This window comes from Myxocyprinus asiaticus, chromosome 32 (assembly GCF_019703515.2).
Source record: "Myxocyprinus asiaticus isolate MX2 ecotype Aquarium Trade chromosome 32, UBuf_Myxa_2, whole genome shotgun sequence".
In the NCBI taxonomy this organism is placed as follows: Eukaryota; Metazoa; Chordata; class Actinopteri; order Cypriniformes; family Catostomidae; genus Myxocyprinus; species Myxocyprinus asiaticus.
In genome coordinates this window covers 28,434,187-28,451,003 of record NC_059375.1, presented here as the reverse complement: position 1 = coordinate 28,451,003, position 16,817 = coordinate 28,434,187, and the positions used below count along the sequence as shown (strand labels likewise).

The 16,817-nt window shown below is 36.1% G+C and overlaps 2 protein-coding genes across 2 annotated transcripts in view; one reads left to right on the top strand and one right to left on the bottom strand.

The window, feature by feature from the left end:
• The window catches only part of LOC127422931 (unconventional myosin-Id), a 108,701-nt gene extending 103,784 nt beyond the window's left edge, over positions 1 to 4,917 (top strand). Inside the window, exon 22 of the mRNA XM_051666793.1 lies at positions 959 to 4,917. Coding sequence (XP_051522753.1) covers positions 959 to 1,115 — 157 coding nt within the window. The 3' untranslated portion in view covers positions 1,116 to 4,917. The remainder of the gene's footprint in view (positions 1 to 958) is intronic.
• Positions 4,918 to 7,360: 2,443 nt separating this feature from the next.
• On the bottom strand, positions 7,361 to 12,822 carry LOC127422937 (cyclin-dependent kinase 5 activator 1-like). The gene is made up of 2 exons (XM_051666805.1): positions 12,539 to 12,822; positions 7,361 to 11,059 (listed from the first exon to the last, which is right to left on the bottom strand). The coding sequence occupies exon 2, from the start codon at positions 10,864 to 10,866 to the stop codon at positions 9,952 to 9,954; it is 915 nt and encodes a 304-aa protein (XP_051522765.1). The 5' UTR covers positions 10,867 to 11,059; positions 12,539 to 12,822; the 3' UTR covers positions 7,361 to 9,951.
• Between the last annotated feature and the right edge of the window lie 3,995 nt (positions 12,823 to 16,817).

Sequence of the window (16,817 nt, the reverse complement as noted above, 5' to 3'; positions counted from 1 at the left end):
CCCAATTTAGGAGATAGCTGAGTTGTTATGGTTCTGCCATAAAAATACACACAAAACATTTCCAGCAAAAAAACAAAAAACAACAACAAAAAAAATCAGTATTTTGTCTTGTTCTCCAGTAAAAATATCTAAATATCCAAAAAAAAAAAAAAACAAGATAGATTAACATGAGATACATTTAAATTTCTTAAGATAATAAGACATGTTTTCCAAAACAAATATTGAATTAAGTTTATTTTTCTAATTAAAAAAAAAACAATTAAAAAATTTTTTTGCTGTGATTTACAAGATGAAAAAAAAAAAAATAAAAAAAAAAATATATATATATATATATATATATATATATATATATATATATATATATATATATATATATATAATTATTTATTTATTTTTATTTTTTTTGCATTGCTCTGTAATGTTTCTCCTTTGTTTTGTGGAGACACTTTTAAAGGTTTCTTTATAAAGGGGTATTACGTTCCATTTCATGTTAAAAATAGCTTGACGGTATTGAAACAGCTTTCGGATGAAATAAGAGGACATATTCTGTATATGGTGCTAAAAGGTTGACTGGTTGAAGCCAGGCTTTTAGGGGTTTGATCTACTGACTGCAATGTGAACTGCTTCTGTTAAATACACAATTCCTGTTCTGATTGCAGAGCTAACTGTAGAGTGCGTGTGATAGTTTTACAACTTTTACTTTCCCTTTCTCCCCCCTCTGAAAACATAGCCGTTCTCACTCAGCTAAGTACTCTATTGCTTCATTGATCACCTTCATTGAGAGTGTGGTGTAAAACTCCCATCCACCCAGAAACAACCAACCAGATGTGACAAGAACACAGAGCTAAAAGCTGATCCTCTGTGGACCAAAATAAAGCATATGGAACATTTCTTTGGGGACAGAAATTATAAATTAAATGAAATGTTCAATGACATCTCTCTCTCTCTCTCTTTCTAGTGAGAAGAGGAAGCTACAGGTGAACATTGTCAGCCCCATTCAATGCAGTATGAATGGGAGGAAGTGTGCTGTCATCGTGGAAACCAAGATCAACCAATCACAGCCAGACTTCACCAAAAACAGATCAGGATATATTCTCTCAGTGCCAGGCAACTAGAGGTTCAAGCAGCCCCTCTTAACTGTAGGATATCACCTGCTTTATACTAGTCAAAACTTTTGAGTTGAACCTCAGAAATGAAGCCATACCAAATTTGCATGGAGGCAGGCAAGAAGGATGTTTGATTTTTCTGGTAGTAATATAATAAATTCCAAACTCCGGCTCAGATTATATACAAGATGACAAGGAGGAGGTAAGGATATACATCCTCAAAGAATATTTTCCAGGCCCGGATCCATGTATTTATTAAACATTACAACCAAATGAAAGGTAATCATAAATGTAATATTTATGTGGAACAGGAGACGCAGGGCTTTAAAAATATCGAACTTATGTTTTTAAATACTGAAGGGTTTTTCTTTAAAGGGAATATGTTGGTTTTTGATTAGTGGTTTATGTGGGATAAAGAGTAGCTTTGCTTATGTCCCGATGTCTCGCACAGATTATATGCAGTTTTGGAGTTGCTGCTGAATTTTGTTTATCAGAGCTGGTTGAGAGGGATATGTTGATCATATCTTTAAACTCATTAACTGCTCAGAGAGGAGCGTTAAACTTTCTCGTAATTTAAACTATTATTTTTCTGCATATTTCTGGTAATCTATAGCTAGGTAAATATTGAACACAGAAACTGTCGTAGAGAATATTGGATTGTAGCTTACATAATGTACTGTATACACTACATATAACGTAGGTAGGCGAGAACTGTCATTTATTCACATATTTCTTTATCTTGGAGTAGAGGCAGCATAAAGGAGGTGATGATTGCGTCAGGCTATGTTATTTTCTATTGCCATTTTATATAATAATAGTGGTCCCATGAGAAACATACGCCCTCTCGGAGAACACACCAGGTGAAGTCGTCCAGTCGCCCTGGCTGATTCTTTGGTCTGTCGCAAAATAATCAAGGAGGATCATTTTAGCATTTAATAATTTCTGTAATGATGAAGCTGTAAAATAGACAAAAGAGACACTCTTATGTTTACAAAGACTGAACTCAAAATAGCCCAAAGGTGGTCGCCATTATTTATATGAGCCATAAAGGACAAAAATATGTTTTTGTCACCAAAAAAACATAAGAAAAGGAAAATCCTCTAAACCACTAGTGATAATATTTGAAGAGAACAGGCAACCAGTTGTTCCGTTATGGTCCGTTTTCACTTGTCAAATGGCTTTTCAATATGCAATGCTTTGTTTAACAAAAAAACTAGCCAGCTGTAATATTTGTAAACTTTGCCTCTACAGTACAGTGGCCCCAAAAAGTATTTGGACACTTAAGTAACACTTAAAAATGCATGAATGTCTAAGCAAGTGGCATTTATTTTTCAAGCAAAACTTCCATGCAAAACTACTTTTTTAGGTTTGAAATGCTAAAACCAGAGACCTACTCTGCAAAATGAAGACCCAAAGTATTTGGAACCTCTCTGGTTGTCAAACATTAGTGGAAAAAGTCCACAGTTAATGTGATGAACTACCCCTATGGTTACTCTGCAAGCACCTGCGTGACCCTGAGTAAAACTTCATACATCCACTAAAAATCACTTTGACATCAGTCTGTTGAAAGTCATTGCAAATATGGCTCAGAAATGAAGTCTTTTCTAAGAAAATCTCTAGTATTATTTGATTGCAGATTCCACTTGTTTTGATATTTTGTATCTAATGCCATTAAATTCAAACAGTTTAAAATGTGGCTTAAGTGTCCAAATACTTCTTAAAACCATTGTATGTGTGTGAGTGTGTGTTCAAATATGAGAGCGAGAATGAAAGAAAGAGCAGTATTTATTCATATTAACAAAATCAACGTCTGCCTTAGTTTAAAGCTTCCAGTACTGACAGACAAAGTGCCAAACTGATATTCATTCCTAAGCATGCAGTTTCATAAATATTCTTTTTTGATCATTGTTTCGTTGTAATGTCCGTGACTGGTAGCTAAGGAAGTATGATCTTTTTTTTTTTATCAGTTAATTAGGATCGTTCCTTGTGGCCAAAAACATAGTTAAGCTTCCATCGGCATAGCATCTGTCCTTGCTGTGATGTACCACGGCATGTGATGTGATTTAAATGGGGAATAATGGATCGGATAGCAAGCTGTGTCCCACAACTTATGATCCAGGCCAATCGGACTATCATTTTTAGCAAGTGATAAGCAATGCCTGCAATCAGCACAGTCAATGTGGTTTTGAAATAGCCTCAGGTTAAATGTGAATGCTTATGCATGCCTGATTTCTATTACAATTTTCCACAACCATCCATTTGTATGCTTTGCACTGCAAAAAAAAAAAAAAAAATCATGTTTCTACTCAGTATATCTGTTTGTTTTGCAGTATTCCATATATCTTTAAAACGTGATAAATGTACTTGTGAAGCAATGTTGTGTAAGATATTAAGACTTGCTTTTAGAAAATACTGTATATATTGAACTAAGGTTATTTTTCTTACCCAATTTGCAAATTTGTTTTACTAGTTTTAAGCATAATTCAAACCAAATATAGTGGAGTTTATGCTCAAAATAAGAAAAAAATGATTGCCAATGGACCAAGAAATTATTATTTTTTAAATCAAGATATATTATCTGAAAACAGGTCTTAGTAGCTTACACAATTTTGCTTCTCATGTAAAAAAAATGTTTAGATAAACTAGACAATTATGAAATAAACAGGTCCTCTCCTCTAAATCATTTTACATAGGAAGGAATAATTATGTCCATTTACAAAGCCAATACCAGCTTCCCCTCTTGCCCATCTTCCCTCACTCTCTCTCTCTCTCTCTCTCTCTCTCTCTCTCTCTCTCTCTCTCTCTCTCTCTCTCTCTCTCTCTCTCTGTCTCTCACATTACACTCTCTTGTCTTCTTCCTCTCTGTCCCAGTACGCTTCCTCTTGACTATAAGCCTGTTTCAGTAAAGTGTGTCAACAGAAACACACAGTGTCCCCAGTGCTATTTGGAAGATAAAGTCAGACACCCTACCCACAGACAACAGACACCCAAGTAACAGATTCCTCACGGTTCAGGAACTGCTCACGGATCTCTTAGAACTCTTTGCCAGAAAGGTGAAGTTTTAAATACAACAAATGCACTTTTAATTACTGTTATATCAGGCTTTTCTTGAATCTAACACAGTGTCTTTCATTGCCAATGGTTAGGCATACCTGTTATTTGTTTTGTCTCTCAATAGAGGCATATTGACAATATGTGAATGCTCTCTGTTGCCTTAAAAAATAAGACTTGTTTGATTTTCAGTTATACTGTTTAAAATACTATTTTACAACTCTTTCTGTGGGTAGAGCGATCTGTTTTGTTAGTAATAGTTATCTTGTATATTCATCTTTTTGTTCTTGTCATCAACCCTACTGGTGCAATTTAAGTGCTAAATAATTTAATTCCTTAAAAACATGTTTAATGTTGTTTGTTCAAATTTGTTTAGTTATACATGTTCATCTTGGTTAATATTAGCATCCTTGAGATTTAATCTGATCAATCAATGTGCCTACTTTTGTACTTCTATTTAGGTAATATATTATTTTAAAATTATGTTTTTAAAAGATGCTACCCATGCTTGGACCAAATCAAAAAAGGAATCCTGTTTATACAGTGTGGTTGTTGAAAACAGCTTTTTCATATCTATATTAATGCAAAAATTATTCTGTAATTTGTGCATTTTTTTTATTCATGTTCAGATATCAAAATACTTTCATTTTGCAGAAATATTATACTATATTGCAGACTTATTACTGATTTACCATTTTGTTAATCAAATACAGGCTGCACCAAATATCTGCTCCTGAAATAAACTTGTCCTTGAAGTGTCTGCTCTGTTACTTTTGCTTATTCACACGAATATATTGTCATTTATTTAATGATTTGACCCACAAGGTAAAATGGCTTTAAATCCAGTGAGAGCAGCTGTTTGCCCCTGGGAATCTGTTAATGACATTTCAACCTGTCTGAAGAGTGGCCACAGAAAATCTGCTGCTTGTCCATTGGGTCGCGTGGTTCACACACTGACTGTATTTTTCCTGTATTGCACAATCTTCACATATAGTCTTCACATTCACAAATAGGCATTTTAAAGGGATAGTTCTCCCAAAAATGAAAATTCTCATCATTTACTCACCCTCATGATGTGTATAACTTTCTTTCTTGTGCTGAACACAAACAAGTTTTTTTGAGGTATATATCAGTTCTGTAGGTCCATACAATGCAAGTAAATGGTGACCAGACCTTTCAAGCTCCAAAAATAAAGAAAAAACGCAGCATAAAAGTAATCCATACTATGGTTCAGTGGTTTAATATGTGTCTTCTGAAGCCATGCAATCACTTTTGGTGAGAAACAGATACATTTTTTTAGTTATTTATTTTATTTTATTTTATTTTACTATAAATCTCCACTTTCAAAGTGTAGTTAAAAAAACAAAACAAAAAGGACCTAAATATTGATCTGTTTCTCACCCACACCTATCATATTACTTCTGAAGACATAGATTTAAACACTGGAATCATTATGCTGCCTTTATGGGATTTTTGGAGCTTGAAAGGTCTGGTCACCATTCGCTTGCATTGTAAGGACCTACAGAGCTGAAATATTCTTCTAAAAATCTTCATTTGTGTTCTGCAGAAGAAAGAAAGTCATACACGTCTGGGATGGCATGAGGGTGAGTAAATGATGAGAGAATTTTCATTTTTGGGTACTTTAATGTTGGTTCTCAATTTCATAATGGAAATTTAGCAACAATATGAGTGATTCTTACTCCTTTACCGTGAGCTTCTGGATTAAACTACAGAACACATTAAAGGGAAAGTTCACCTAAAAATGAAAAGTCGTCATCATTTACTTACCCTTATGTTGTTCCAAACCCATATGCCTTACTTTCTTCCGTGGAACACAGAAAGGAAGAATGTTAGCCTCAGTTACCCTTCATGCTCATTGTATCTAAAAAAAAGATGCAATGACTGTGAATGGTGACTAAAATCATACAGATTTAGAAAAACATGAGGTAAAAGATGACAAAATGTTCATTTTTGGGTGAATTATCCCTTTAAAACATTGAATGTACCCTGAATCTATGCTCCAATCTGTTTTTTGGAAGGCTGAAACTTTAGTCAACATTATTTTTGATTGTATTGCCTTATGAATCTGCTTAAAAAAAAAAAAAAAAAAAAATACTGGTAGAGGCATTGCTTTAAATGCTATACCAGACAAACAGTGGTATCCGTTATGTATATTGATAGAGGTAATTTTACTGTTTAGGAAGCTACCATTATTCTATGTGTGAGACCACATCATTGAGAAAAGGACATTTTGTTGGTAAACCTCCAGTTTTCATGTTGCTAAGCTGCAGTTATATAATACCTTTGTGTCAATATAAGACTCATTACAGTTTGAAAAGAGCTACACCAGAATTAGTGTTGTTTTGGTGTTATCAGCTGCAAAATCTCTGCAAATAACTATACTTTCCTAAAACAACCACACTGTTGTGTATATCTTTAATGATCAGTGCATTTTATTTCTCATCACAGTACAAAAATAAATAAAAATAAGCAGAAACAAAATGAAAAAGTTCAATTAAAGCAACAGATTTTTGTCTTTTTTAAAAGAACAAAATGGTAACCGATCAGTAAACCCCTTCCCACCCGCCTGTCAAACTCAAGCCTGATACTATAGAGTACTGCCCTCTAATAAGCATGGCCATGCTCTGTTCCTAGAAAATTAACTTACAACACATTCGTCAATATACAAATAAACTCACACGCTCACACACCCATGCAGCCTTGTTGTAACACTGTCTCTTCAGTTCTACAAAGAAACTACACAACAAGATACAGAGAGTTTGACAGGAGTTTTAATCTTTTGCTTGTCTTTTTGAAATGTTTGACTTTTTTCAAAGAACTACTCTGTGATGCAAGTGAAAAAATGGCACATTGTTGTGGGCTGGGGCAAGTGATAACAGTCACCTGCTTTAGCCCCGCCACCTCAAACTCACACAATATCTCACATAAAAGTGCATGGCCCCATTGCTGTACTCAGTATTCGTGTCTAAACCTCTCCTTGCACGTTACTGAGCGAATTGTTTGCTTCCTCAACCATCTTCTCGTTAATATACACCGTTTGTCACATAAAGCAATGCAGCAGGGCAAGTAGTCATACAGCACATAGATCCATCTCACTGCTCAGGGACATCTTTTGTAACATGAGAAGAACAGGCTTTTGCATGAGTTAACAGAGACAATAATGTGTGTAAATGACTGTCACATTCTTTTTTTTTTTTTTTTTTTTTTTTTTTTACTCTTTAAAGAAAATTGAGACACATCACTACTGAAAGAAAGCATGCACAATTTAGCACTACTGAGATGTTTTAAAGTGGGCAAATAGATAATGCAGTCCCCCATGACCATGTCACGAATGTAGCTGCAAATGTCCTACAGTCTTAATGGAATAATTTACCCCAAAATAGAAATTCTTTCATCATTTACTCACTCATTATGTCGATCCAAACCAGGGTAGCACTTTATTTTACAGTACTGTTCTACATTTATGCACTATATAATTACAACAACTATAGTAATTACTAGGTACTAACCCTAAACCTAACCCTAACCTTAACCCATATTAAGCACATGTAGTTACCTAATATTACTCAGTACTTTCTTGCACTGTAAGTATACTGGAATACATACTGTAAAATTTAGTGCAACCCAAACCAGTATAACTTTCTTACATTGAACACAAAATAATTTATCTAGTATGTCCAAGCTTCTTGTTTCCATCTACTGAAAGTCAATGGTGATCACAATCCTGGTTTTTATCAGCATTCATTGTATGAAATAATGTTGTCATATATGACAGAATTTTCATTTTTGGATAAACTGTTCCTTTAAAGCTGCTAACAGCGGCATTGACAAGTATTTGAAAACTCATGCCCCGATGATCCACATGGCTTTCATTTTCTAATAGTGCTTTTCTTCAGAAATAGACCACATCTCATTCAGTTTAATGCCAGGGAGCTTGTTATCTTCAGTGTTTGGCTTGTGTTTTCAAGGAGTAATCACTTATGATTGGTTTTTGCTGTGCTGATATGCAGAACATCCCAACAGTACTTCACAGAGAAATTGGTTTCATGTATTTAACTTAGATTGAAACCGATCATCTGTCACTATGATGAATCACCTCTGGTGTTTCTCAGATTTACAAATGGTTTGAAACTAAGCTCTTAGATGTTGTCGCCTTAAATAATTCATTTGAATGCAAATTTGCATCTACCACAATCTTCATTCCCACCAAAAGGTAGCCACCAACATAAATGCATTACTTGAATGTAACAGCATTATCCTTTTTTTTAACACATTACTAAAATCTCAAATTGCAAGTGAGAAATGTGTGAAAATAAGTAATAAATAACAATAAATTAGGATTGCAATACAGACTCATTATTAATAACAATCCGACCATTCCAAAGTCTGCTTGACTTTGGTGTGTATTTTTAGACCTACATGATTTTCATCAAAGTTATGGCACTGTTTTTGATACATTTACAACCGGCTTTTCTGTACACAGCCCCTCGTTAAAACTAGTCTGAGTAATAGATGAAAACAAAATGACAAAACAATGGCTAATTGAAGCAGGCATAGCTAAATAAACTATTTGTACTTTTTTTCTTGTTTCATTCCCTAAACACATATGCAGTTGGCCTTACAATTTCAAAGTATTTCACACCTTTCAGATTGTGTTTGCATTCACATGAATACAGTTATTAAAGAAAATATTGCAACAGTAAAACAATCTGTAACGCTTCAGAGATGTAAACCACAAGAGATTTGTTCAACTCTGTATGGATAAAAATAAAGTAGGCCTTTCTTATAAATTTGCCGACAACCTCTCCCATCACTATTTACTGTATATCAACAACCACTGTGCAATGCTGGCACATTCTCAAAGTCATTTTATCCTATTTTCCTTGTTTGTGGCCTATGTTATATTTCTGCAGACATAAACACGCTAATCTTTCACTTCATTGCAGACTTTGCAACAGCAATGTATTTGAGTCCATCTGTTGACGATGGATCAACTTCCATTTATATTGACAGTGGTGAGTCAATCTGGTGAAGTTCTTGACACAAAGTGCACATGTCCAGAAGTCAGTGGTTCTTCAGCTCCACATTCATAGCTGTTTGTGTTCTTATTTTTTATCTTGTTGCCTCTTTTGAAGCCTTTCTCATCAGGGCCTTAAATATTCACTACGTTAGAGCTCTTGGGTCCACTCCAGTCTGGCATTTTTTATTATTCAGGTGCAAAATGTCCCAAATCGCTAAAGGTAATGAAAACCTCACTGCTGAAATATTTGAATATTAAGCCAAACATACGACTTATAACTACTTAATGAAGCATTACCAAGACTTCATATACCATTTAATGATTTTAATGTAAATTTAAAAGACATAGACCGCAATCTCTGAAAAGAGAGCACAATCTAAACTCTAAACATAAGCCCATTAGTCATTCCACTCATTTAAAGTATTATTCTGGTTTAAATACAAGTTAAGCTCAATTGATAGTATTTATGGCATAATGCTGTTTACCACACAAAATATTTTTTTCTTTTTGTGGTATTTTAACATTTACTGATTGGCCCCATTCACTTCCATTGTAAATGCCTCACTGTAACCCAGATTTGTGCTTTTTTTTAAAGAAAAGGAGGGACAGGTTGAAATACATTTTTGTGGTAATCAACATTATGCTATAAATGCTGTCTATTGAGCTTGACTTGTATTGAACCCGGAATATTCCTTTAAGAACTATTTTAAAAGTGCCAGACAAGAGTGCCACCAAAGACTTCTCAAGAACTCCTCACCGGTCCAGGCCAATGAGCAGACGACTCCTCTCTTCTTCCTTCTGGCTTTCATTCTTGAGGTCCGCAAAGACTTGGGTAAAATAGTGAGGATCCGAGTTGATCTGCAGCATCTTGGCACTCATCAAGTTGATTACAGACAGGCAACGGTCCCAGAAAGTCTCTTTGGAGGTCTCCACAAGGAATGGCTTGAGAGGGTATGAGATTTCATTGCCCATATAAGAGTAAGACAGGTAGAGGCAGGTGAGGAGCACGGCTTGTAGCTCATGCTCTGTGGCCACCTCAGAGGAGACCACGTCGCGGCAGAGCATGTAGACGAAAACTACATTGGCTGGTGTGATGAAGCCCTGGTCCTGCCAGCCCTGGAGCAGTAGAGAACGATCCACACTTCGAAGCCATAGGACCGGGTCAGTGGGGGAGAGATGCTTGAGCCGATAGCATCTTCGGCACAGGAACTCCCCAAGACAACGCAGCAGCTCACTGGTGGAGGCTTGAACAATCACCCTCTTGGGGGTTCCAGGGACCACGTTGGAGTTGGAGAGTGGTGCCTTCTTGACAGACAAAGCTGTATTGTTGGAATTTTTAGAGCCTTGGTTTGATGGACTTGACTGGTCCTGGGTAAATGAGGCGAGATTTGCACAAGACTGCGACTTCTTGAGGTTCTCATTGTTGAGGTGAGATACATTGTTCTGGTAGTTGGTATTAGGCTGCACCTTCTTAGAACCCTTTTTCTTGGCCGAGACAGCCACTATTCGTTTCCATGGCAAAACGCTGATGAGCGGGTGCCGTTTTAAGTTCTTGTCTTTGGCGTTCTTGCTGTTCTGAACTGCAGTATAGTGGCCCACAGTCGCTGGGCCGTCCTCAAACAGGGCAGCCTTCCGGTAGCTGGGAGACAGTGAAAGCACGGTTCCCATGGTGCCAGAGGTGGACGGTCAGAACCTCAAAGGTTAGCAGTCAGCTAAAGAAGGTGCCAAGTACTGGAGCTGAGGACTTGCCCCACTGCTTCCTGAGACTTGTTTAATTTGTGTTACACATCCAAATTTAGGTTGGTGCTCTATTTAAAGAAGAATGATGTCAGGATGGATGAGGGAACTTTCACTGCAAACCCTGTAAAAGGACAAACATATATCACATTCTTGATATGTAATCATACAGCATATCTCCCTGTAATGTTAAACACTATACAACCACAGAGAGAGAGAGTGACCAAACTTCCATTTCTTTACATAGCAACTTAGCTTCAAAGACATTTGATCTGATAGTATTATATACTTCAGAATACACTGTGCATGTAGTATTGTTCAAAATATTAGGCCTTCTTTGGATTCTTTTGATATTAACCTAAAATTATATGCTTCATGTAGTAACATCTGGTTTACTTCAAGTCAAAAATATTATTTAACATCACTGAATCAACCTGAATACATTAGGTTACAACAACAAAACTAATTTTAGGGGTTAGATCAAACAGAAATATCTATTTACCTAACAATTGCAGGTTATCACTTTTTACAGTGTATACAAATGGTTTTAGTAGTGTCCTAATAACAACATGTTGGCTTTGCAGTTAGGCCTGCTTTTTGCATTAGAATGATCAAAAAATTATTTATTCAATCTAAGATGTTTCGAAAATGAATGATCTGATTTTGTTGTCAGAATAATTAGCTTAGGCCAAAATTATTTCCATAGATAGCTATAGTGGTTATATAGATGAACTATAGAAATTAAATTATTATTGGTATATGCAATTTATTCTGCTCATATGAGTTTAAAATTGTAGCCTATCTCTTTAGCTCTTTACTGTTTTTAATTTAAATCTTTTCTTTAGGTGGAAAACAGGCCATTTGACAACCCTTAAAGCACTATGCGGTCTTTTAAAAATAGGCCTCATAAAGGTTGTTGATTCAGACTTAAGGCATGAATTCATTATTCCTTGACATACACATACTATGCGAATTCTTCGTCTTCAGCTGTACAATTGCCTAAAAGATAAACAAATGATTTGTTAACATGTAGAGCTATTTAACATCCCACTATTTAGGCTACAATAGACAATTTTACGCAGTCACTCAAACCAGCCAATGAACATAAATAAAGACAACGCCATGACTGCAGAGTTCAATGTTTACTGCTCTCTTGTAAATTCAGATTACATCGTTCGTAAAGTTGGAATAAATTAGGCATTTTAAGATGTCGTGCATGACAGTAGATGTTTTTAAAAATCACAAAAAGACGAGAAACCTTCGTTTTTCCCCTAAATGCATTGCGCGTGGCTGAAAAACATCGGCTACTGTCCAAGGTTCTGAAAATGTGCGCTCTTCACTGCGATGTTTACATGAGCAAAAAGATAACACTGAAATCATCTGCGCATCAACAAAATTAGAATACCTGAGGAGAAGACGAATAGAAAGAAAGAAAGAAATAAAGAAAGAAAGAAAGACCACCAAAATAAATGGAAACCAAACCAGCCTACAATTCCCCTCAGAATAATGTAATACTTCAAAAATAATGACCAACAGTCAACCAAACTGGCTACAACATATCAGCTTTGAAAACAGAAGCATCGATGAATTGCGGCTTACTCACAGGAATCTGCTCTCCTCCACGATGCTTTCAAAAATCAAGAGCCGCAGTAATGGCTGTCTTGGTTAATCCTTGAAAAACTGCGCGTCAAGGAGATGCAAGATCATCCAAACCGAGGAATGGACTTAAAATAAAGATTGTCCGATAGCCTAAATTCCAATCAAATAAAAGCCTTTAATCAAAGCAAAAAATCTTCACGCCTTATCAGAGGTCTCTGTAGGCGCTTCAGTAGTCTGGGGATACCGTATTTCTCCTTTGGTTGGTGATGCTGAGGACTGTGAAGCTGTGCTATTGGTCCACACCAGCAGATACGGGATAAAGATTGATGTTGTGCTGTCCCTACCGCCAGAGCAGCGCGCACGGCGTACTGCTTTCAGAAAACCTGTGCTAGACCGCCCCCCTCTGTCCTTGATGTTGTTTATCACTACCCCACCTTGGTACACTGGGCAATCAAAACAGACAGTCTTTAGAGGTCATTTAAGTTTATATTTAAAATTAACTAAAATGAACAAACAAACAAGCACAAATAAATACATGTTACTATCTATTTAAATGATCAATTAACATAAAATAAATATACATTATTACATTGTATAAATTTAAAGAACATTATATCACTAATAATATATAAAACACCGCAATTAAACAAAAATATTTTAAAATGGTAAAACAGATACAAACATATTTAAAAAAAATGTAACAAAGTAAAAATCAAATAAATAAATAACAATAAATAAATAAATACAAATTAATTTAATACAGTGCTTTTAATTTAATTTTAATATGAAATAGTGATATTAAATATGTATTAAATTATTTTATTTATTAAGCTAAAAACATTAAATATTTAATATAGAATAATGTAAAGATTGTCTCTTATAATATTGTTGCTTAGGACTGTAATTGTACTCTGAGTCTGACTGACTATCTCAAAGAAAGATACCTTGGCATGTTGATAATTTAGACAGTTGCAGCTTCAACACTGAAACTTGTAAAAGTGGAATTTCTTTTTGGATTAGACCCCTGTATTTTTTTCATGTTTTCATGTGACAGTGTTGAAAATTCATGTTAAGATATGTATTTCGCTTGGTTCAAAAAGTTAGCAGACACACTCCCCAAAAGCAATAAAGTCTAGTTTATGTAGGCAAGTTATGATAAAATTTTTTACTTAGTACTAACAAAAATAGTGTATGACAAATACAGAGATACACTCACTTAGCACTTTATTAGCAACACCTGTACACCTACTTATTCATGTGATTATCTAATCAGCCAATTGTGTGGCAGCAGTGCAATGCATAAAAAAGATGCAGGTCAGGAGCTTCAGTTAATGTTCACATCAACCATCAGAATGGGGAAAAAAAATGTTATCTCAGTGATTTCAACCGTGGCATGATTGTTGGTGCCAGACGGGCTGGTTTGAAAATTTCTGTAACTGCTGATCTCCTGGGGTTTTCATGCACAACAGTCTACTCAGTTAGAGTTTTCTCAGAATGGTGCCAAAAACAAAAAAATATCCAGTAAGCGGCAGTTCAGTGGATAGAAATGCCTTGTTGATGAGAGAGGTCAATGGAGAATGGCCAGACTGGTTTGAGCTAACAGAAAGGCTATGGTAACTCAGATAACTCTGTACAATTGTAGTGAGCAGAACAGGATCTCAGAATGCACAAGACGTCACACTTTGAGGTGGATGAGCTACAACAGCAGAAGAACATGCCGGGCACTTTATTAGGACCATAGTGTTCCAAGCCATAGTATACTGCTCAGTGAGTGTATTGCTGACATTTGACTGACTGTGCATGAAAATAATGGATACTGTGCAATTTATAGGGAAAAAATAAATGTTTTAGAAATTTAGCCAAAATTGGAACACTAACTAAATTCAAAGATGCCTGCGAATGTGATAATTTCTTGTGGTGTGATGACAAAGAAATAAGTGCAAGAAAAGCCTACAAGGGAACTTAAATTTGAGCAAAAAGTGTTATGTTGGATTAAGAAGAGCATGTGCATACCTTAACTTGCTTTACCAGAGGCATTATCTTCAGGTGGAAACTCTCAGGAGAGGATATCATCAGCATAATTTCTTTTCATGGGTAAAAAGGTAACTTTTTCACAGTTTCCAGCCTTTTGGGCTAGCCTTTGGCCACTTATACTAGAACTGTCCCTGGTTTTTTAATTAAAATTTTTTATTGATTCAAAAAGAAAGCACAACAGAGAAAAACACAACATATACACACCGAATCAACATTTAACTTTTAACACTCATTAACATCCCTCCCCAAACACCAACCCCACCCTACCCCAAAGAACACCCCTGTGGTCACATAAAATAATACACACACACAAACAATAAAATAAAAAATAAAAAAGTATATATAATAAATATATATAATTAAACTAAACATCTCCCTCCTCATCCCTTCCCCTAGAGTCCTCCAAAACTGCCAAATACCTACCCCACTTCCTAAAAATATAAGTCCTCCCGCCCCAGCCTTCCATCTATCATCTTCTCATAAGCCGCCACCCTCCCCATCTCCGCACACCACTCTGGAAATGGTAGCGCTCCGTCTGACTTCCATCCCCTTAAAATAATTTGTCTACCGATCATCACGCTAGTCAGAACCCAATTATTTATATATTTGTCACCCGAATTTATAACTTCCCCATTGCCCATAATGCAAAGTCTGGGGCAAAGTAAAATTTGAGTGTCCAGAATGTCACGCAAATAATTCTGAATCTTTAACCAAAAATCTTGGATCTTAAGGCATCCCCAAAAAACATGAGCTATGTCTCCAACTTCTGATTGGCATCGCCAGCATGTGGGTGTGTCTTTAAGACCAAGCCTGTATAATCTAGAGGGGGTCTAATAAAATCTTTGTAAAATCTTAAATTGCATAAGGCGAACCCTTGCATCTCTAGATGCAGACTTGACATTTTTCAGAATCTTAGTCCACACTCCATCCTCCAATACCAAATTCAAATCTCTCTCCCATAATTTCTTAATAGAAGTTAAAGCTCCATCCCCCATACTCTGAATTAACAGGGAGTAATACACTGATGCCTCATGACATTTTCCAAAAGCCGCAATCACCTCTCCCAAAGCATTTGCCTCCTCAGGGGGGTGTGTGCTACTCCCAAAAATAGTACAAAGCAGGTGGCGCAATTGTAAATACCTATAAAACTGAGGTCTGGGGATCCCAAAATGTTGGACCAAGTTTTCAAACGATCTCAACACACCACTTTCATATAGGTCACCGAGTGTAACAACCCCCCTCACAATCCACTCTGGCCAGCAGAAAGGGGACTTGCCAATACATAATCTTGGGTTCTGCCATATGCTTGAGGCAACGTTTAAATAAGTGTCCAATTTAAACAATCTGGACATTTTAGTCCATACCGAGTGTAATTGCGAAATAACAGGGTGTAACTTAACTTTTCCAATTAGTTTGATAGAGATGCTTTGTAACGGCGAAATAGGGGCAAGAACTGCCTGTTCAATAACAAACCAGGGAGAGGCTCTCTCAGGTGGAAGTGACCAATGAGCCAAATGTCTAAGACTGAACGCATAGTAATAAAAAATAATCTTGGGTAGGCCTAGCCCACCTTTGTCAATCGGCCTATGTAACTTATTAAAATGCAATCTGGGATGTTTACCATTCCAAATGAAGGACTTCGCTATGCTATCAAATTGCTTGAAATATGAGAGGGGGACATCTACAGGTAGGGATTGTAGCAGGTAGTTACCTTTTGGAATACAATTCATTTTAATAACATTAATCTTTCCAATCATCGATAAATGTAATGAAGCCCACCTGCCCACATTGCTCAAAAATCTTTTTATTAAAGGGTCAAAATTGACACTAACTAACTGCAAATTTGCTGGGAATAAAATCCCCAAATACTTAATGCCCTGTTTGGGCCATTGGAAGGCACCCGGCTGGAAACCCGTTACTGGACAGTACGCTGTCAGAGCCAAAGCTTCGGATTTAGACCAATTAACTTTGTATCCTGAGAACTTGGAAAAGGAATTAATAATTCTCTGAAGGCAAGGCATAGATCTAGTAGGTTCAGAGACAAATAATAAAATATCATCTGCGTAAAGCAGAACCTTATGCACCACACCTCCTGCAGTCACCCCTGGAAAATCATCCTCCTTTCTTATCGCGACTGCTAATGATTCCAGGGCAAGACAGAACAATAAATGGGAAAGAGGGCAGCCCTGCCGAGTTCCCCTATCCAGAGTAAAATAATCTGAAATTAATCCATTTGTTTGTACCGCTGC